The sequence below is a fragment of the Xyrauchen texanus genome, chromosome 20, assembly GCF_025860055.1.
Source record: "Xyrauchen texanus isolate HMW12.3.18 chromosome 20, RBS_HiC_50CHRs, whole genome shotgun sequence".
Taxonomy (NCBI): Eukaryota; Metazoa; Chordata; class Actinopteri; order Cypriniformes; family Catostomidae; genus Xyrauchen; species Xyrauchen texanus.
In genome coordinates, this window is record NC_068295.1 from 26,821,764 (window position 1) to 26,845,375 (window position 23,612).

Genomic DNA, 23,612 nt, shown 5'->3' on the forward strand with positions numbered 1-23,612 from the left:
CTATCATATTACAAATCAAGTAAAAAGACATTAGCCTGCAATTTTAATTTCTTCATCTGGTTTGTCTAACTCACCCTCATATTTGATAAGAGATTTGATGATTTGATCCATGATGTCTCTATTGCAGATCTTTTTCTACACCCATTAATTTACTTTACAGTATACAGTATATGCTTTTCACAACCCTGAACCTTTTAAGATGACCTAAAATCAACTGTTTGCAGATTCTTTTGCATGTTGTGATGAGTGCTCACGCTGTGCTCGAGCGGGAGCATGCCTCTACAAAAAGCGAATCAGACACGCCCACCGGGCACTTTCCATTAATCTTTTCATCAAAGTAAAATCAACTGTTTTCCTTCAACTGCGTGTCTTTGTGTCTAAACAATAGCATCTCTTGGCAAATGTCACTATTACCTTGTTCAGACTTGGTATTAACATCCATCACAGGAGATCCGAGCAGTGGACGGCACTAAATACAGGTGCAAACGGGTCCAAAATGTAGGTCGGCGAGAAGATGAGGTTAATTACCTTTCAAAAATTACCCATTTTGTTAATTTCATACCCTGTTTGAGAGTAAAAGAAGCGCATATGGTCTGCTTTATGTACTGGTAGATAGAGGTTCGTTGTGTTTCACGCTATGCAGTACTTTCGTTTTGATGTATTTGGATATTATGCAAGTGTCGTCTTCCTCCCAACTGCCGGGTACAGGGAAAAAGCCAAAATGCACATATATTTCAGGTTCAATTTTGGCTGTGGTAGCAAGAGTCTCGTCTAATTTCAATGCGGTGGTCTACTACTGCTCATGTGATTGAAAGCCATTTAGTAGCGTGATATGCTGGACTCAAACTTGCAGTTTGCTGCAGTATCGATTTGGGCACAGCAGAATCAATACATGCATCGGCATGGAGCACATGACGATATATCGCCAAATCGATATTTTAAACACTGCTCTAGTCTTTATAAATGCACAAATAACAGTCGAGGTACTTGCACATTACTGTGTACTTGATGTTGCCTCTGGCTTTGCTCTTGATGCAGTCACATGTTCACAGTAATTGTAGGCTTATTCACAACTTTCTAACCCAGGCTCAGATTTTTACATTTGAGTAATAGCAGTTTCAAACAGAAGTCAGCTGGACTAGTGAGGTAATCCTGTCTCTGACTGTTTGCTTTTGCAGTCTCATATTATGAGTAATCCATAATTCTTGTGAAATTAATTCAACTACGATTCCCCGTAGCATCATATATTGACTCAAGGCTGGGCCTAATTTGTATTTTTTCTTCTCTCTCGCCTTCCATTATTTGATTTTTCCTTAGCTATACTTCAAGCTCGATTTCTCTCTTTTCTTCCAATGGCAGCTTTTTTGTTGTTGTTTTTTTTGTTTATTAAGAGATGATCTTGTTGAAATAAGTGCAGATTAGTTTACTGTTGGAACAAGTCTTGTTTAGTTTAGTTATTTTTGGAGGTTTGTGATTTAAAACAATTTGTTTTTGTTTTTTCTGTTCAGTTTTTGTGTTGTATTTGGTTGTGTTGTGTTTTATTTTAAATATAAATATGTTTAAGCATATAAAGTGACTTTATATGCTCTGATCTCAAAATGCAATTGCATGTGTTCCTAAACTCGTAACGAAACACTAAACCAAGTCCAATGAAAACTTGGAGCCATTTCCCAAATAAGGAGAAAAAAAGAACATCTTGCATTTTTACAAATGTGAAGGATCAATATCACATATTTCTCGCTGCCAACTTTTTGACCCAAAGAACATATGCACATGTGCAGATGCTCACTGGTTTAGGTTAGCCGTGGATCAGGGTCACATCTCCTTGCCCCTGCACAGTGTGAATGTTGTCTAGTGTGCACCAGAGCGTCCCCTGACACGTCTGTCAGCACTTAGCGTTTATTTACCCTGCCACATAATCTGAGCAACACAGGATGCCTCTCCATTGCATTGACATGCTGAGTGATAAGTGAGTGTGTGTGTGAGAGAGAGGTATATAGTATTGTATATTTGTATGAGTGGAGCTTGTACAGTGATTTTACTTATCTTCAGAAAACCTTTTGAGTGATCGCTAATCACACATTTTGATGTTTGATTGTGAAAGGCAAAAACTGTTCCAAAGCATTGTGAGGCAGAAGTACATCTAGATGATAGGCTAGATTGTTGGCATATAATTTACTTTGAGTGGTTGCCTGATTTAGAATTCACTTTGAAAACTTTTAAGTTCAATTGCTGCCTTAAAGAGTTTATTTTTCAAAGATGTCTTTATCCCTCTGTTGTTGCCTGTACTGTCCAGACATGCCAATTAGTCAGAGAGGGTGGGACCTCCAGAGTTTAGGTTTATATAGTGAACTGTCAATCACTGAGAGATAGGTGGAGTGTGTTCAGGTTTTCCAACTGCTTAAAGGTCCCAGAGGGCACATTTTACCATTTTACCCAGCTGTGAGAGAAAACACCACACACACACCCGGATATTAAGAAAACTGTCACTCTCCTTGACACACATTCCCTGTGTGTGTGTGTGTGTGTGTGTGTGTGTGTTGATGTTTGAGAGGAAATTGTTTTAGGCTATGCACTAGTAGTTACGGGGACATTATGCTATAAACGTGGTTTATGAGGACACACCTAGTGTCCCTGTAATTCAAACGACTTAAACATACTAAACAATGTTTTTTTTTTTTCAAAATGAAAAATGGCAAAAAGTTTCTGTGAGGGTTAGTTTAAGGGGTAGAGTTAGGGGATAGAATAGATAGTTTGTACAGTATAAAAATCATTATGTCTATGGAGAGTCCTCGTACACCACAAATATCAACGTGTGTGTGTCGACAGTCCATACCACTTGCAGTCTCTCATCATATTAATCATGTTAATCAGTCTATCAGTTGTATATTCAGTTTTCCTGAAGTTAAAGTGTATGCATATGTTAGGTAGTTACTTAATATGTACCTTAATTTAGCATCACAAAATATAAGTTACATTCAAATATTTGTTCACACAGAAAGAGCTCTATTGGTCTCTTTGTGAACGAATTGACAATGATCTTGTTCATAAGTGAAGGCTGTTTATTGATTCAGTTCAGAATAGCAGTAAACACTCTGCTTGGTTAAAAAAAGTGTGTTTGCGATGGATGAGATGAAAGTTGTGTTTAAGGACAAAGAAAAGAAAAAGGCTCAGGTGATGTCACAGTACTGCAGTTTCCTGCAGGTTTTCTATTTTTAATGCTAAGACTGCTCCCTCAGGCTAGAACAGAAGAGAGTGAATAAAGGTGTAAGTATTGACTGACAGGAAGCTGATTGACGATGATTGATAACTCAGCCCTTTCGCGTGGGAAAATGCACTCCACTGAACACTTTAACTGATATTCTGATTCATGTTAATGCTCTTGCTGTGTTTTTTTTTTCCTTCATTTTTTTCATATTCCCATCTTTTACCTGTATGGCAATGATTCCCATTGCTTATCACTGCTTTTATCTTTCTTATTCGTGCTTCTTGTTTTTCCTCATGATTTTACTGGGTGAGTCCTGTAATGCCGTGTGTGGGTGCAGCTCTTATTTTCTGTTTGACAGGTGTTTACTGTCTCAAGACGTGAACTCCAGGCTTTGCCTGAGATAAAGGAAAGATGGAGGAAGGTGAGAAAAGTGTCAAAATCAGCTATTAATATGTCACCTCGCAGCCTGGAAACTGCATCACCTGATTTGGTGCCAGAACTCATGAAAGAGTGCCATTTGAAAGTTTGTTTGAATTCATTCACAATGATGGTTATTTAACAGTGCAAAGCATGCATTGAATAATTCTAATAGATTCCCATGGACATGGAAAGCCTGTATAAAAATGTGTTTTCCACTCCTGAAAAAGTCCTGAAAATAAAAATAATACCAGTCTTAAACTTAATGAAAATATATCAAGAGTAAATAATTTAATACATTTTCTCAGCTCTTAAGTAATTAATTGACTAGATATTGCACTAGTTTAAAGGTTATGTAGAGATTGTTAGCAAATAATTGTATTTTTAATTAATCATTCAAATTGGTGAACAAGGACATTTTTCTGAATCAAAATTATTTGTAAAAATCCTTCATGGTCATGGAAATTCATTGGTCAAAAAATGTGTGAACCCTGTATATATTACATTGTGTATAATTATTTTATACCTGTAACTAAGTACTATAGGATGGAGCATAAGGTCTGTATAAAATGAAATGAATACATTTCAAGACAAGACAATCGCATAGAGTAACAGGCCATTTTTTTTTAATAGAATAGGTAGAAATTGTACCCTATTAAGTATGATTTGACTGAATTTTTCGAGATGTCAGTCATTTTGTAGACCTCTGTCAGGATGTCTTCAGCTGTTTTCAAATGCTCATTTTGGAGCTTTCGTAGTTTGCTGAAAATGTCAGTCTCTGGTTACGCAGGAGGCAGAGGTTTGGGAGGTATGTAAAGGGATCGCCTCGTCAAACATCTTTTGTGTTTTCAGCTCTCTGGGAAGTGTTTTCAGAGCCTGCAGCTGGTTAGATCTGCGTTGGGTTGTGAGAGGGGAGAGAAGAACTGATTGGCGTCTCGGAGTGGCAGTTTTCCATAAAAGAAAAAGCTGTTAACTGGGCCGAGTGTGGACAGACACACTTTGTTCTGTTGCTGGGGCCCATCCAAGCCAAACAGGACCTCGCACCTGAATTTAATCCCTGCTGGTTTGTGTGAGTGTGTATTTGGGAGGGAGAAAGTGTATATTTTTATGTGTACGTGTGTGCATGACTTGGGTTGGAGACCTCACTGTGGCTCTGCTTGGCTTGATGAAGGTGAGGCAATGAGAGAAGTGTTGTGTGGCATATGTGTGTATTTTTGTTACCTCTAGCCCATCCCGTACCTGGCATGTTGAGGATTGAGGGCCCTGGATATGTCTGTTAAATCAGAAGGCAGGCATCAAAACCATGTGAACTCACACCATATTTCTTCACCTTTTCCCAAATGCTTTAATTGAGTTTTGGTTGTTTTGTCTTCAGGGTTGCCACACTGCTAAGCCATGTCAAAGCTCAGCTGTCAGCCGCACTTCCCACTGTGAATGAGGACCAGAGAGTGTGGCTTGCGTGTGTTTGAAGACAGATGGAAAGCTTAATATCAGCTTCTAAACAAGCATTTTCTTTCTCAGGCACCAGTGGTGGGCTTCCCGGAGACATTGATTTGATTCTTATCTTATGCTCAAATGAAGCTCAGTGTGCCTCGGTTTTTACACTCCCTAAATGTAAAGTTGTGCCATTTTATATTATCCAGTAAGATTGACATGAGATTGGAGAAATAATACGGGTGAAGGCTGAAGCCTTTTTCAACAGCTTCTACTGGAAGCAAGGATGGTTTGCAATGTCACTGATCATTTTTCAGATATTCACATACGTCGACCACACATTTCTGCTTGTTTTTTACCCTATTGTTCAGCTTTGTTCAATTTGTTCACAGGGATTGATGGGTATTTGAAACCTTAATTCCCTCTCTCCTGACCATGCAGTGGCAGACGGCCTGACAATTGATAGGGATCATTGACTGTTCTCTGGTTCCATCATATGCCGTTCATTTGAGTTTTTCTCCCAGTATATGAGTGCTAATATCGCAGTGGGGGCCTCCCACCTCGTAAATTAATGTAGCCTAACACATAACTTTCTAGAACTGCCTTTATAAATAGATCGGGGGATTCATGATGATTGATAGCATTCTAATAAATGTGCATTCCATCATCAGAGCTCCAAACCACCTGGAGTCAACACTTTTTAGGTGTCTTCCTCTAACAGCCTGCTCAAGGAATGAGAATTTTCTCTCTATCTGCGCTCGAGGTCCTCTATGCAGATGTTTGGTTGCCAAGAACTCAAAAGCTAACCTTAGGGTATGGGAGCAGCTACATGGGAACTTGTCCACACACTTCTCAGGTTGCATCCGGCTATTATGTGGCTTTAGGTTTTTGTAGCTTAAAAATAAGGAGTTATTTGTTATTCTTTGTGAAAAGTCCCTTGAGCATGCACTGATTTATTGATTATCGGCATGCTATCAGTGATTGTAGAAGCAAAAACTATACTTGTACAATGGTGATACGTTGATAATATGCATCTCATGAGTGGCGGTTTTGAAATCACTCCAAGCATCATATGGGAAAATGACAAAATGTTGTATGTCTGGGTATTTCTTTAGAGTAAACAGGGCGAGACGATCATTTGGAATGATTGATGTGCAGTTGATGAATCTCGTGAAAGCTTCTAACCTCTAGCATTAATGTTTATTGTTTGATTTTATACACATGCATTCCAGTAGCATACACACATTTCTCACCTCTCTAAGGTTACAGAGGAGATGTGTGAGAGATTTTGACTGAATTTTAAGACGGGTAGGGTTCTCTCACATGAAGGCTGTTCTTGTGCAACATGTTTTGGTGAATAATATTAGTTTCTTTCCAGGATTTGTGTACCACCAGCTAGGTTTAGGGAGTGATACTAAAATAATAATATTTCTTCCTCAATTCTCTCTGGTGTAATTTAAGAATTTTGGTGAGTTGCAATTAACTGGATTAACCACTTGAGGCAATATTACAACAGAGTGCAAAATTACACCCTTTAGAGCTTAACATTTTAAACGTTTCACACTCACTCTAGCTCCCAGAGGATGTCTAGTGCTGAGATCTCAGTGCCACTACTGAAGTTTAAAAACCATTACTTATGATGTTAGCTAAAGATTTTATTTTTAACCTAGTTCAGCACTAAAACTAGAAAATAAGAATATTGCAAGGTGTGCTTTTTGTCTATTATTTGGACTGAATTTGTTATCACACTGGCGTCCGTGTTTCAATGGCAGTCATCGGCAGTCTGTCATGTTAAAACGGACAGAATGTCCATGGCTGTAACCCGCACAGCTCACCCACACTGCCTAGTAGTCACTCAATCTCTCGTCATCTGTGATATTTTTACCACCTTATTCTGTCATATCTAATAGATACTTTTCACCTCTTGTTTACATACCTATTTTATTTTATTTTATTTCTCTCTTTTTCCTATGCCATTGGCATATTTAACCATATTCATTAAAACTTTTTTTATTCTGAAAACAGAAGCCACTTGGAGTTATATAGTACCCTCCAGTAATTAGTGGCTATTCCATCACTCTGTCAGTCATTTTAGAACTGATCATTAAAGCATTATCATCTTTGCACAGAAAGAAAACACTCACCCTTTAAGCATTACTTGCCTTTTATATGAAGTACCTCAGCATATAGAGTCCAAGTAGTTCCCTCTTATTTATTTTTTTTGAATCCATATTTTTTCTTCTTTATCCTTTTTTTACTTGCTGAAGGATGTAATGTCTGTGCCACTAGTGGCACCAAACGAAATTGCAACAATAAACATGGTTTTGAAACAGCCTTCCTAATATGTCCACCGTCTGCCTTGATCAAACAAACAGATTGTCCCACCCCCAACTCAAGCCATTGGTTGAGTCAATGTTGTTGTGTTGGTCTGGAATTTTCATAGCACCACAGAAATGCAGTGTTTAATTTTAATTAAAATTATCCTACAAATGGCTTACTTATAGTTTGTTTGCCAAATGTTTTTAAAGTCCAAGAATGAATATCACAACGCCATTATGGCTGATCGACCCAATCTCAGGCCTACCTCCTACTTTTCCCTCACTGGTCATGCAATTTAAAACACTAACACTCTCTAAAAGTTAACCACTGTGTCCAAATATGAGGTAAATATATAATCTATGTCTGTTTATTATTTCTGACTGTTCCTGTGTTAGTGTTTGACTGTGTGTATTTGTGTGTGTGCATAAGGGAGGTTGAATGTGTTTTGAGTTAGTTGTAAGAGGCCTGTTTAATATAGTGAATTTATATTCACACAATAGCAAAAAATTATAAGTTGAGCACATTGGACCTTACTGGCACAGTAAATTTACTTGCAGAAAACTACACCGAACAGGCAATGCATGTTATACGTGCGCCACCACCACAAAATCAGTGCTACCCTTTTAAATTAAGTTGGGGTTTTCCCCTAATGAAAGAAAATTTGAGTATCAAATCTTTGTTACCTCTTTACTGTATGTACCCTCTTATTAATGTTCCTCATCACCATTTTATGTAATCATAAAACTGGCAGCTGATGCAAAAGTCATTGGCATATAACACATTCGCAACACTTCATCAAAAGCTTTGAATTTGAGTTTTTATTTTAAATGGAACTGAAGTCTATGAGCTTCTTTCATCATTGTGATTTAGCTAACATGTATTTTCCACTCTTCTATTCCCATAATTCTTGGATGGATCTTAAATGTTTTTTAGAAGCACAGCTATGGTATATCTTTGCTGATATGCATTATACTTATCACCCTGCATTGGATCGATTGATTTGAGTAATTGGCCCTCTTTGATTTAGTCATATTGTCCAGAGTGGTGTAAAGTATTCATCATAATGAGTGCTTTCAAATGAAGGTTTGCATATTCTTCTTACCAGATCTCAAACACTGGTAACGTCTTCCATATGAATACTGGCCTCAATGCAAGACAAAAATGTTCAGAATTCCCTCCTTGCTCCTAATTTTGGTCAGTTTTGATTTTTGCATTGTGGTTTTTCCTTTGCTTTGAATTCCATCTTCATTGTAGAAAACCACCTCCAAAGTGTGAAAAGTTCGGCTGGATTAACTTTATCAATTTCCAGCACTTAATGGAAAACCCCTGTGAGAAGACTTTGAAGTGTCACAGATGCTTTCCAATGAAAACAGCTTCAGACCTTCTTTCTGTGTCTCTTGAGGCAAAGCGATCCACTGGCTGCCTTTTTATTCTGCCGTCTCTTTTTTTTCAGACCAGCATGAACACCGCAAAGTATTTAGGGTTACCTTTTGATTGCCAGTGACACAACATTAGCCTTGTGAAATGGCTTGTTTTTGGAAAGTGACTGAGACAACAGGATTTGTAACTGAGATATCTAATAGATGTAGACTTGACACAGATTTGAACTTTCACGGTTTTAATTCATTTAAAAGTAACAGCAGATTGAGTGAACTTTAATGTACGTCAGAATTTCAATTGAATCAAGCCTGCATACTAGAAAAGTATAGTCAAGGTGCTCGGTTTCATTTTCTGAGCCCAGGTCAAAGAAGAAGCCCCTCCTTCTCTCTTTTTGCACACTTAAACAAACACGCTTTCTAAGACTGTGGTCACTCTTTCCAGCACGATGTGTCACAGAGTTTGCTGAGGGCAGTGCTGGATGGGGTGGTGCAGGAGTGTGTGAGCTTCGTGGGAGTGGACATCAACATCTGTTCAGAGACACTGATGAGGTAGAGGCCAAATACTTTCCAGCAGGAGTCACAACATGGCAACTTCTCACTCGCCTCCCCACTTCTGCTTCATTTTCTGTTTAGTCTGACACCCTACACATCGCACATACACACGTACTCAAGCGCATGCACTGTAACCTATTTTCACATCCCTACTACACACAAACATTGTGATCTACATACACAAACATTGCTGTTCTCCTACGTATACGCAAATTGAGATGTATAGCCTCAAATATTAGGCATATAAGCCTACAGAATACAGAAACACTGTAATTCATATGTACAGTATATTGCTTGTACAGGGAAACAACTAGTGGCTCTGTATAATACCTTGTAGGATTTTGTGAGTAATTACCAATGACTCTATAGAACAGTGACATCTAATTTCTGGAATAAAATTAGGATAATTTCTACATGCCCCTCGATGTGCCTTAGAAATGTTAGTTTTAATATACAGGGCTTAGAGGCTGTTCACACTAAATGGGTTTTTGCATCCATCTGTACTCTATTTTCATTGTTTTTCCATGTAAACATGCACTAGAAGGACATCTTTGACTGGTGCGGCACATCAAACTGATCAGCATCTCGTGCAAGAGGGCCATTTAAAGAAAAAACATTTTAAAATGTGTCTCGTTTTTGTAAAACGTTTTAAAACACCTGCATTCTGTTCCACTCGTTGTGCGCTCTAGCTTATTTTTTAGCACAAAATTGAGTTTGGTCTGAATAGACCCTTATTTTTGAAGTCATTCTCTTGACACTAGAGGCTAGTGTGTGTATGTAAGCGAATAAAAAAACAAAACATTTTAAGACAGACATCTTTAATCATTATACTAAATTCAGATACATGTAATTGTTAGACTTAAAAGCGCACATATTTGACATAGATCGGACTGCTATATTTAACTTTTTTTAAGCTTATGCCTGTGAATTATTGCACACTTACACACACATACATCTGTATTCTGAGCTGGAAAGCTGTATGATTCCATTACGAGGCAGGGTTAAACGCTGGTAGACTGGAATCAGGTCATCTGTTTACCTGACTTTAAATAAGCTCTTAGTATGAGAGCTTCAGACGACGTGTTCATGGCTCCAGCATTATTAGGCCGTTATTTATAAGTGATGACATAGAATGTTTACATAGCTGCTTTCGGGGGAGCTGCCACTTCAAATTGCCTATACCTTGTCACAAAAAACTTCTCAATGCCTGTCTGTTTTGCATGAAAAGGTCTAAAAGATTATGAGATCTTAGGCAACCATTTGGTAATTCTTTTGGAAATATTTTTTACTAATATCTGACTTCTCATTTGTGAATGTAGGGATTACATCAATATGAAAAGGAATTTCCATTTCCTTGGGTTGACTTTAATTATCCAGTATGTGTAGTTAGTTAATGCATGTATTGACATATAAAGCAATGACTAATTCCAAAAGCAAACAGGAATTGATCCGGGCAGGTAAGTAGGAAGATATGAGAGGTAAAGCTTAGGCTTTTTGGACAGATTAGTCAGGAATCACTTGGACTTCATTGCAATTGCGTAAACCAAAATAAATTATATACAATATTTAGAAGATGGTATTAATGAAATAAGGGAAGAAATAGAAAAACTAGCTACAGTATTCAATGGACAAGAACTGAAAAATTCCAGTCATTTCAGAAAAGAGGTGTGAGGACATGTAAAATCCATTTTAAAATGTCTTAAATGTTGAAGTAAATTTAGCTTTTTGTTTAATCAGGCATGTTGCAGGCCTGAATGCAGGGCGAGCACACAGTATTATGGAGTGGAGAGAAAAGAACAGACCTTTTTTCAACAGAGAGCAGCTGAAACTGGTTAAAGGCCTCGGTCCTAAGAGTTTTCAGCAGTGTGCTGGCTTTATCAGGATCAACCCAGAGACCGTACACAGGTACACTATCCCTAACAGGGTAATGCCACTTGTATAGTTATATATTTTTGCAATAAGCTACCTTTTAACAATGCATAATTTTTGATTATTAAAATCTCATCTTTTTCAATTGTCCTTGGTAAGTTCTCTGTCATGTAACTTGTTTTAGAAATTAGGAATCAGAGGAATCTACAAACCATCTCAAACCAATGATTCTAGAATCATTTACATCCCAAATGAATTTTGTTTGACACCATTCACATTTTCAGTACAATCATCTAATTACAATTGCATTTTGCTGGAATTATCCCTTATCTATGGTTACCCAAAAATTATTATATATCATTTTATTTTATTTCAGTTTAGAAATCTTCTTTAAATATTAGCTTTCTGCTTGGATTTATTACACTACTTGGATGCAGGATTCTTAAATGTTTAACTACAATTTCAGGCATTTTACTCTCTCTTGTATTTGTATTTGTGGTTTATGCAGATACAGCTCTGGAGCAAACCAAGACCTTGAAGTTCCTCTAAAACAGACAGTTGAGAAAAGAAAAGTCAAGGCCTCTGCTAGCACCTGTAACCAGTTTAACCCACTGGACCAAACCTGCATCCATCCTGAATCCTACAGTATCACCCTGAGGTGAGAACAGAGCATGGCATTGAGCTATCACATTACTACTGCAGATGATCATTGGATCTGTTTGAGGATTGACCCAAGTGGTAGCGCATGTGTGTGTTTACATCAAGTGGGAGCATCTGGTCCTGTGTTGCTCAGAGTGATAGAGCTGTGCTGTGAGCTGCTCCCGCTCATATGAAAAGCACATTCAGTTTATACTCAGTGCTCACTGGCAGTGAATGAAGCTCTCCCTGCAGCTGTGCTGCTCAAGTCTGTTTAGACTACTTCAATCTGACACTTGTGCCTATTGCTTCCAGAAGATGTGCGCACGGATGCCCTGTGGTTTGGATGCACATGCGTGCATGACAGCTGCAAGTTCAAAATCAGTGTGTACATGTGAACGTTTTTTTGTTTTTAATTGAATATGAACTGTAGGCACGGCATTGGCCAGTGCTGTGGAGTTTGGGGGGGTTATTGGTATATGGCGACTATAATTAAGGAATTCACTGCCTATTAGGCATACTTATTTCTCTTCAATCAAAGATGATGTCGTATTTTGGCTTTAGTTGCATTACTGTGTTTAATGTCTTTTTGCCAATTCTGTGTTTTCCATAAAAATGTTTCTGAATTCATAGAACTTGAATCAAATCAAAATGGAACAGTTAGTGCTTCTATACAGACCCTCAGAGCACAATCCATTTTTGTATCCGATTTGAGCTTTGGCTGTGCACACTGTTATTAAGATGCGTTTTGGGTGATCCGATCACAAGCGAGTCTTCACTGTTAAATCTGGTCATCTCTTTTGACAACTTGTGTTTTGATATCGAGGAGAGTCTCTGATTTCACGAGGACATACATCAGTCATTACATCTGTGTTTTACTAAATGATAATAAAGCGCAAAAAAGTAGAAGATGAGAAAGAAAGCGCTAAAACTGGTGCACAGTTTCTCTTAATTATTCGCAAACATGACATTTAAATCATCGTCAAAAATGCATCTTAAAATTAAGATAAAGAAATTAATTCACAAAATGCTGTGGTTTATTCTTTTTCTCCCCAATATGAAATGCCCAATTCCCAATGCACTCTTAAGTCCTCATAGTGCAGTTGTGACTCGCCTCAATCCGGGTGGCGTAGGACAAATCTCTGTTGCCTCTGTGTCTGAGACAGTCAATCCGCACATCTTTTCACATGGCCTGTTGAGCGCATTACCACGGAGACGTAGCTCGTATGGAGGCCCACACTATTTTCCACAGCATCCACGCACAACTCGCCACACACCCCACCGAGAGCGAGAACCACATTATAGCGACCACGAGGAGGTTACCCCATGTGACTCTAATCTCCCTAGCAACCGGGCCAATTTGGTCACTTAGCATTCCTTGGATTTGAACTTGCAACTCCAAGGGTGGTAGTCAGCGTCAATACTCGCTGAGCTACCCAGAACCCTGCAGTTTATTCTTATTACCATATCAACAAATATTAAAGAACGGCTCTTGCCCGAGTTCACACTTTATAGGCACCATTTGTAAACCGCAGATAATAATAAAAACAGCGAGAAGGGAGATGTGGGTGAGGTTTTATTTAATTGTTTTTGTCTCCTGCTACCCATTACCTTGCTCTAATCTTTCAACAAACATGAAAGAATGGCTAGTGCCAATTTGTATGCATATGTGCTAATTTGCAAAGGAAAAAAATTATAAAAACAGCTCAAAATAATAAAGACAGCAGGTAGGGAGATGTGGATGATTTTTTATCTTATTTTCTAATTACTTTTCAATCTCTTGCTACCCAAATCTTGCTCTCCTCTTTCAACAAACATGAAGGAATTCTAATACCATACCTTCCTCTTGCGCTCTCTCTATATTTCATTGTCTGTGGCACATTGTCATCTTTCGCTCATTGGGATGGTGCGCAACCTTGACGTCGAGACGTCTAGATATCAAGCCGTTTTGAAAACTGTCTCAGTGTCTGGTACTAGTCTTGGCATGTCACACGAGTGTGCACATAACAAGAACGTTCGTCATGAGATCTGAGACTTCTTGTCGCAGACCAGTCGTCTGACTCAAAACATCAAATGAGGCTAGCTTGAGTCATGTAGTGTACACTAGGCTTTAGGATAAGCAGTTTATTAACCCCAAAAAGCTATATTTAATTATATAGATAATTAGTCTGCTTGTGCTGCGTGCTTAAATGTGAATGAAGTGAACAGGGCACTTATGATGCTAATGATGAGGTGTTTTCAGTGTATTAGTTGCTGGCTTCATGCATCCACTTTGAAGCCCTTAGCACATGCAGACTGTAGGCAATATTTATTCAATTGTTATAAATCACGATTGTAATTTGATGAATTGTGCATTCAAACATTAATTTTATCCTAAATATGTCAAATATTCAGTGACATTCAGATTTTGTAGTTCATTCTTTTATTTCTGAATTCTGCGATTCTGCCCATGTTTTCCACATCATGGAAAACATGGTGCCCTATGTGTGCTGATGCATGCATCTGCATGTGTGAGCCATGTGCTTGTGTGTTGTACTTGTCCACCCATTCTCTGCCCTATTTGTCGTCAGAGCCGCTTACGGGGTCAGAGGTCTAATAAAGCCACTTAGGGGCATGGAGTGGGGGAATAATCACCCTGTTATATCCTCCTTCCTTTACTCTCCTTCTGTTTATTTTCATTTCTCTCCGTTAGGCTTCATTTCTGACTAAACCAGGCAGAAAAGCCTCCCTTGCAGTCCCCTGTATTATCACCATACTCTATCGTTACCAAATGCTGTGCTAATGGATGTTGCTTCACTCCAATTGTCATCATGAGTTAAGGCATATTTTTCTTGGAGTAACAGGATTTGATTAAACATGGCCACCAGCAGTGCTGAGTTGGTAATGTAGCACCCAACTAATGTAGCGGACTTAAAACAAGGGTTTCTAGGGGGCTTGGGAGGAATTCTGGGTATTACTAAATTAATAAATTGTATCAAATATGTTACAAGCTCCAGCCAGGGCTGGAATCAAAATGCTAATGATGCGAGCAGGATGACTGAGAGATGGCTTTATAATGATGATGACAAGCTTGACAGATTCCCAACAATCTGTAACCCATTTCTGCACTGGGTTCATCACTCTTGTCCTCTGTTTCACCAGATCACTCTCTTTCCCCTGCATTATAGGTACTGACAGCCCATGTCCCTTTTCACTTGCTCACATTCGTGGCTCTATTCATTCCAGCTCTGAAATAAAGCAGTTAATGAGAATAGAAATTAAAGGGTTAGTTCACCCCAAAAATTTACTCACATTTACTCACCCTGATGCTATAACAAACCTGTTTGAGTGACTTTCTTTTGAGGAACACAAAAGAAGATTATAGGCAGAAATGTTAGTCGTTTCACTTTCATTTTATGGAAACCGAAATAGATACAATGAAAGTGAATGGTGACTTAGGCTAACACTCTATATAGCATCTCTTTTTGTGTTCCACAGTGGAAAGAAAGTTATACAGGTTTAGAACAACGTGAGGGTGAGTAAATTGTGACAGAATTTTAATTTGTAATTCATATTTTATTTAGTTTGAACTATCTGGAAAACAGTCACACATTTTGTCTGTGAAACATGCAGCTTGTCTGCCTCCATTTCGTGAGTGATTTTGTTCTGCGATGGCCGCTTTGCAAAGCGTGGGCCAGCAGACGGTAATGGTGGATCATGTTGCTCTAATGTAATGAACTTGATACCCTTAGCCCCACCACTTGGAATCACTTCCCACACACGCACGCATGCATGCATGCATACACAAATACATATACACAGTATGCCTGACCCTGATGGATCATCTATAGAATTTAAATATTAGCCATAGAAAAGTGAGTTGGTTATTATTAGAACCTTCACTCGGGATATGTAAACGATTTTCTAAATATCACCATTTGAATAGATCACTAGAATATTCCAGGTTATTTCCAACAATATGTCAACTTAAATCTTCCTCAAAAGGATGATATTGACAACTTTAAAGCTCAAGTGCCTTTAAACCATCCTCTGTCTTGCTGCTGGGCTTTCATTATATGTATATTTTCTGTATCCACATTTTCCGGTAATATTAAACATGCTGAAGAGAAGAGTCTAAATTTTTGTCTGTGTTAATCAACAGCTTGCCACCAATGCAACATATTGACATGGGTTGAAAACGATCCAGTGTTCCCCCTAAATACATTTAGCAGTGGCGCAGCGCCATCCGGACCATTTATCAACATGGCTCAATAAATAGAGCAGCGTGAGCAGGTGCGGTAATTCACGGACTGGTCTCAGCCGCACAGAATATTTTAAATAAACTTGTGAACCAAAGTGAGATGCGTGGCGGGGATTGTGAAACCCGTTCGAACGCAACACAGAATTCTCTGTTGCAAAACTAATAAAATAAACAGCCCCCACATTCGAAACAACACAGACAAAGAAAACAGCAGTAAACATAAGCTAGAAGGCTTTAAAAATCATCACAACACTTACCATCATTTACCTTGAATTTACTGTAATAACACTAACTGTATTAACTATGGACGTTGTGGCACTGCGTGGGTAGCTCAGCAAGTATTGATGCTGACTACCACCCCTTGAGTCGCAAATCCAGGGTGTGCTGAGTAACTCCAGCTCCAGGGTCTCCTAAGCAACCAAATTGGCCCGGTTGCTATGGGGAGAGTATTAGTGGATCTCGCTCTCAATGGGGCACATGGTAATTTGTGCGTGGATCGCGGAGAGTAGCATGAGCCTCCACATTCTGTGAGCGGTGTCATTCACATGGAACCACGCGATAAGATGTGTGGATTGGCTGTCTCAGAAGCAGAGGCAACTGAGACTTGTCCTCCTCCACCCATATCAAGGTGAGTAACCGCGCCACCACAAGGACCTACTAAGTAGTGGGAATTGGGCATAACAAATTGGGAGAAAAGGGGATAAAATAAAACAAAACTAAATAAAAAAAACCTTAAACTGGTGGATTTTTTGCTGCCATCTGCATTTCAGCTAACACATATTGTATTTAGTGGAAAAATTGCAAAAAAAAAATACTTTACATAAACTCCCCCCAAATTCAAAAAAACGATTCCAGTAATTTATTTTGAATTTGTTAACAATCTTAAATGTAAAATTAAACAGTTTCTCCAGAGTCATATTTGACCCTTTTCTATGTACAGTGCACTAAAATCTGACTAGAATACTCCAGTCCTCAATTTCTACAATTCATTTGTATACATGTGCAGTTATAATCAGGCTTCTTTGGGTTTTTTTGCCTAGTCAAGCTGCAAGTATACAAGTCTGTCCAAGTATACAAAGCACAATCGAATGTTTGAAGTAAACATCTTGTGTCACCTCTTTTGGCGCATGCACGCAACACCAAGGCGATTAATGCCGATTAATGTTTATACATTCTGGAAAAAGCTGGGCTATAATCATATATTCTAGTCTTAGTCCAACTTCACAAAAAATAAATAAAAAACAGACTGGTATCATTTCAGTGCTTATATGAAATTTAAAATGATTATAATTACCGTTTGTCAGATTGAGATTTATCTAATCAAATGGATGCAAAGAAAGCTCTTATTAGAATCTAACATTTGTCGTCTTGTACAGTAATTACGATAATAATCAGTTGAGAGTTGATCTCTAATGTCCCCAATACCTCACCTCTTACATTCACCTGTGATAAAAAATTTACTTCAGGGTTACTGGACCACACACTGAAGCTTCCTCATTGTGTCTGGATGGCCTCTATCTTTTGGGCCACCCAGAAGCTTACGGTGTGTGGGGACAGGAGGCCTCCTTTGCATTGCTCCTCACCTTTGTTGCTTTTCATTATGCTCAAAGGATAAGGACGGCACCACTCTCCTGGATCCAAAAGAGCAGCAGTCCCGGTACTCCCTAAACACTTACACACCAGAGGGAAACATAAGCTCAGCTGAGACCCCCTTCAGAAACCTGAGCCAATGGGCCAATCGCCTGCCACTGTCACACTCGCACTGTAGCTGTTCATAAATCAGTCAGAGTTCAACCCCTTCTCTCTTACTCTCTTTCTCTCTGGAGAAGGACAGCTGGAGGGAGGCATAGTGTCCCTGATTAACACCATGGACATCTTTGGAGGAAAAACCAATGGAGGATGATGCTGTACACCTGGATTGTTGCTGTAATTCCAGCCTTGAAGGCTTCAGAACATGCTACATCACTTGAATGACTCAGATCCTGTTGAATTACCAAAGCTTCCAAATTCACCTGAGAGTGACAAGCTGGAATTTATGAGCATTGCGTGTGGGTCTTTTACTCTTTGCGTTTTCTTCACCGCATAACTTAAAGATCCAAGAGAGAAAGAGAGTCTGTGATTATTTTACTAGACCTATTTCCACTCTAGACCTGTTAGTTGTTTCAAAGTGAGCATGAAAGCATGCTCTTAGGGTTAAACTTGTGTATCTTCACGTTACTAATGAAAATGCTCTGATAATGTAAGGTTAACTTAATTAGTGGTGCATGCCAAGGCCACACAGGTTTGTTCTAAACCTACAACCATAGATATTAAACTTTTGTGCATGACTTGTCCTGAACTGTTTGTTCAAGGGGCACAAATGATAACTCAAATCGTGCAACTTAATGTGGAGAGGTACACAATTACTTTTCTAAGCAACCAACTTACAATTTTTGTCTGGCTGCTAATAAAACTGGTAAAAACAACCCAATTTACATGCATTGAAAGAGAGACCCAAACCATATCTAGGGACCAGAATATTCTTCAGACTTCGGAGTGGGCTCTTTTGACTTGGACCAGTAAACAACTACCCTGAACATCTAGGAATCGGATAGCAATGTGCTAAAAAGCACTAATAGCACCTTAGCAACCGCATTGCAATGCTCTGGCATTGTGGCACCATGTTTTGCAAGAACAAGCACCACTCTTCAGAAAATGTAAAAATCCAGTATAAAAAGCTTTTGTAAAGCCTTGTTAAACTGCATATAACATATATTTATTAAAATGCCTAACCAAAATGAGTAAATCCAATGAAATCAGATTAAGGAAAATCTTGCAACTTGCTTGACTGTTGATGTGTGTGTATACGAGTAAGAGAACAGGCATAGACAGCCACAGCTGCACCAATGTTTGTACACAGTTTAGAGTTACACATTACCCTATCAGCATCTCTCCTGTCAAGCATACGGTACGCTTTTTCAAGAGGGTGAGTCAAAAAGGAACATTGATCTATATGTATTAGTGTATGTAAATCTGTGTTCGAGCTTGGAACAGTGCAAAATTTTCTGGCTACATACAAAAGAGAGTGTGAGCCGATATGCCTTTCACTGTTGCTGTCAAGCCCCTTGTCTGCAACAGGAAATGGGTGGGACTTGAACCCACCTGCCCTGTCACTCACACAGAGGACAGCTGCGCTGGCTAGCTGGCGTCAGGCTGTCACGGCGACGGACATCCATCAGCAAGCTGGCTCAGCAGGTCCGCCCCCTCTCATTGCCAGAACTCACATTCCAGTAATGCTCTGGACCCCAGCATTCCTTAGCCACCTCTGGACAGCTTGACCTCTCTCTGTCATTGCTACTGGCTTGTTGAACACTCCAAGACATATGTGTGTCGCTGTTAGTTAGACAGACCTTTTCCATTGTGCTCTGGTTTAAGAGTAGTATTTGGGCATTTGCTTGGCGATTTTATGAAGGCACTGTGAAAGATTATAGACTGTCCTTTGTTATGTTTCTGTGTATTTACTTATAAAAGTAAACTTCGCCAAGACACACTTTTGATGGTCAGCTTGATTAAAACCTTGTCTGAAAGTTTTTAAAAGTCAAAGTCCAAAGTCTATAGCTTAGTTATGCCTTATGTAACTTTAATACTTGGTCAGTTTTAAGAGAGAAGCCCAAAGTATACTTCGGTACAGGACGCGTGACAAATCTCATCATCAGAAAGTGCTCGACTGTTGGACACGTACATCTTTGAATGTGCAGAATGTTGCATGCGCCTGGAGTTATTTGCACTAATTAGTCCGTCAACAAGGTGACAACACTCACATTTGAGCTATTACTGTAACAAAGCAGTGCTAGATGATGTAATCGCAGTGAAACATCAGGCGATGATAGTAAAAACAACAACAGTGGATGTGTATGTTAAGAGCATGTGTGTGAGGAGGTCTAGAGATACCTTTATTTGTATATCTCAAGTCTGAAGGAATATAAAGACAGCTTTATGGGTCTAAACTGCTGATGAGAAAGTCCTGTTTCTCATAGCAGTTGTAGCGGACATGCGCCAACTGCCTGTGCATGCGCGCACAGTTCAATGATGTATATTTGAACAGGTTTGCGTTCAACTGCAGAAATGCAAAGGCTAGAGGTGTATGCGCAGAACAGCAGTGAACAAAGGAGTTTTTGTTTTATGTGGGTAGGGAACTGAAAACAGTTTTTTGTTCATAAAAAAAAAAAAAAAAGAACTTCTTGTTTTTCATGACTTTTGGTTCTGCTCACGGTTCCTGAACGTTCAATTTTCTGTTGATGTGGATGGAACACATCTGAAATACTTTGACAGTGTTTCCTGCTGTGCAATTCAGCGGCAGCGCTGCATCTCTGAATCTACTGCGTGAAACACATAGTGCCACCGGTGTTGCCCAATTCCCAAATGAATTTGATGAGCTGTTTCTTTTGAATTTATAGCACAAAACATACAGCATGACCAGTGTAGTCCGATTCCTGAACGAACGACTCTTCTGAGCTGGTTCTTTTTATCGAATCAAACACGATTATGTAATTAATCTTACTGACGTGCAAGTGATGATTTTCATCAAGTCCAGCTGTAAATGAAATAAGAACTGGTACTGTGTTATGTAATGTAGTTGAGGCTGGTGAGACTTCAGTCAGGCAGTGCAGTTTCTGACTGCTTGTTGTTCATGTCAATTTTAAGTTAAAGATGTAATTATTGGAATTTTTGAAAATAATTAATGAATAAAATGTTATCATAATTTGCTTTATAAATATTTTTTAGATTTATAGGTAGTATCAATTATAGGACAGCCTCTAAAAATTCTTTATAAACACGCATTTTTCAAGAATTGTATTAAATATATGATTTCAGTAAATGCAATAAGAATTAAATGTCTTATTTCCCAATAATTCTTCCTGAAAAGTACTAGAAGAATTGCTAATAGAACCATTAAGCAAGGAACTGGAATTGCTAAGAGGAACCAGACGCATTTCATCTCAACCAGAATCATTTAATTCCTATTAATTCCCATACCTATTCATGGAAGAGTCGTGTTTTGAGAATTGTGGCATATATCCATGTCTGGGATGATGTATTTTCAAACGATTCTGCACAAAAATTCCTAATCAGAATTAAAATTATTAATAAGTTGTTTATTGAGAAAGCATACACAAGACAAATATTAAAGATACAAATAAGTGCTATGAGGTTGCAAAATCCAATTGTATGTAGTGTATTTACATGCTGTGGTCATTTTTATTTTTACTGTACAATGTATGGACCTAACATACCTACTATGCAACAGAGTATGAAGCTGAAGTCTAAGGATTGCACTAGTGCTATAGTTTAGGGTCGTGAATATATAGGATTATGCTGAGTGAGAGATTATAGTTTGTGCCAAGTAATTGGCCCTGCCTGGATCTTTTTTGATGGATGTGTTTGTCTGTGTGAGACTGTTCCTTCTTCACTGCTCAGGCCTCCGCACTAACCTTTTCCTTTAACATATTGTTCTCACAAAGTGGTAAGATTTATGGAGGGAGACAGAGTCTTCATCTTTGGGACTATAGAAATCAAGATTTAGGGCATAATTAGTCCCCCCCCGTCCCCCCCCTCCCTATCTCCCTCCTCTCCCATCTTTCCTCTCCTCCACTGTTGGCCTCCAGGCTCCTTGTTGGGGGAGTTCTTCCACTATTAAAAAGCCATTCATTAAGATACCATCTCCCATGGACCTCAGTAGATCTTACTGCCTTCTGCAGCTTCTAAAGCAAGTGTATGTGTTTCTATGTGGAGTGCTTCTGTGAATAGTTTTATTATAGATAGAGTTTAACAAAGGTTTTATATGAAATGTCCCGACAAACTTCCTATACTGATTAAATGCACCTTTTCCATTTAATTCTCCACTTGTCAGGGTATGACAGTAATTTTAATTTACAGTTCTTTCTCTTTTCATCTAGGTTCTTGTCTCAAATAGGGGGCAGTTTGGATCAGATGGGCAGTGCTGTGCTCAGGCAGATGGTTGAAAGCAGTGTTAAGAGCAGTAGTCTGGATGTATTTGCCAAATCACTGGGCACCACTCCTGAGACTCTACAGCTCATTGTTGATGGACTTACTCAGCCGCCTGGCTTTGACATTCGTCAGGGTAAGAATCAATGTGTGACATTCCCACACTATAGCCCTGTTTACACCAGTAATTAAGGTCAGTCTTGGGTGATCCGATTGCAAATGGTCAGCCGAGACACACGTTTTTCACACCTGGTAGTAACATGCATCTCAAATGCATCTCCTGTGAACACTTATGGTTGGATTTTGAGGGCAGAGACGCTGATTTTGTGACCAAATACTTCACTCACTATGTCAATATTAATGCATGTTGATAAAGCACAAAAAGTATATAAAGCACAAAAATGGAGCAAAATAGTAGTGCTGTATTATTACAGTATTTTATTGAAGTAGCTATATTACATTAACTTCGGATGTGCAGGCTTCAGTGTCACTGCATGTTGATATCAGGCATACTAAAGAAATTCTGTTTAGTAATGTTTACGGTTTTACCATTTATGTTGGGTGTTATTGTCTTTTTAAGATGCGCCTAACTGGCCAAGTTTAAAACCCTTGTTGTAGGGCAATAGATGATTGACAGGTGACTTGATTGTCCTTTGTATTTGTCTAGAATGCATGAGGACAGGTTAGCGCTTAAACTACAAATCCTCCAAATGTGGCTCAGTGATATGTTCACAAAACATTTTGGACCCAGTTTACACCTGTATTTAGCACTTTCAACTATCAACCAGGACAGATTGTAATACCTGGTATGAACAGGGTCTATATCCATTCCTTGTAAGGACAGTACACTGATGAGCCAAAACAATACCACCACCTACCTAATAGGCTGTTGGTCTTCCGCGTGCCTCCAAAACAGTGCCGAATCGCCAAGGCATGGACTCTACAAGACCCCTGAATGTGTCCTGTGGTATCTGGAACCAAGACATTAGCAGCAGATCCTTCAAGTCCTGTAAGTTGCGAGGTGGAGCTGCCATAGATCAGACTTGTTGGTCCAACTCATCCCAAAAATGCTTAATTGGATTGAGATCTGGGGAATTTGAAGGCCAGGGCAACACCTTGAACTCTTCATCATGTTCCTCAAACCATTCCCAAACACTGTGTGCAGGGTGCATTATCCTGCTTAAAGAGGCCACTGCCATCAGGGAATACCATTGCCTTGAAGGGGAGTACCTGGTCTGCATCAATGTTTAGGTAGGTGACACGTGTCAAATTGACGTCCACATGAATGGCCGACCCAGGGTTTCCCAGCAGAACATTGCCCAGGCACTCTCACACTCCCTCCACCAGCTTGTCATCTTCTCACAGTGCCATCCCTTCCCTAGGTAAATGGCATACACGTACACGGCTGTCCACGTGATGTAAAAGAAAATGGGACTCATCGGACTAGGCGACCTACTTCTACTGCTCTAAGGTACAGTTCCGACACTCACGTGTCCATTGTAGGTGCTTTTGATGGTGGGCAAGGGTCATCATGGGCACACTTACCAGTCTGCAGCTACGCAGCCCCATATGC

The 23,612-nt window shown here is 39.2% G+C and overlaps 1 protein-coding gene across 1 annotated transcript in view; it reads left to right on the top strand.

The window, feature by feature from the left end:
- The window catches only part of LOC127660665 (S1 RNA-binding domain-containing protein 1-like), a 78,582-nt gene that overhangs the window by 47,576 nt on the left and 7,394 nt on the right, over positions 1 to 23,612 (top strand). The window contains exons 15-18 of the mRNA XM_052151015.1: positions 9,200 to 9,306; positions 11,047 to 11,214; positions 11,687 to 11,836; positions 21,991 to 22,175. Coding sequence (XP_052006975.1) covers positions 9,200 to 9,306; positions 11,047 to 11,214; positions 11,687 to 11,836; positions 21,991 to 22,175 — 610 coding nt within the window. The remainder of the gene's footprint in view (positions 1 to 9,199; positions 9,307 to 11,046; positions 11,215 to 11,686; positions 11,837 to 21,990; positions 22,176 to 23,612) is intronic.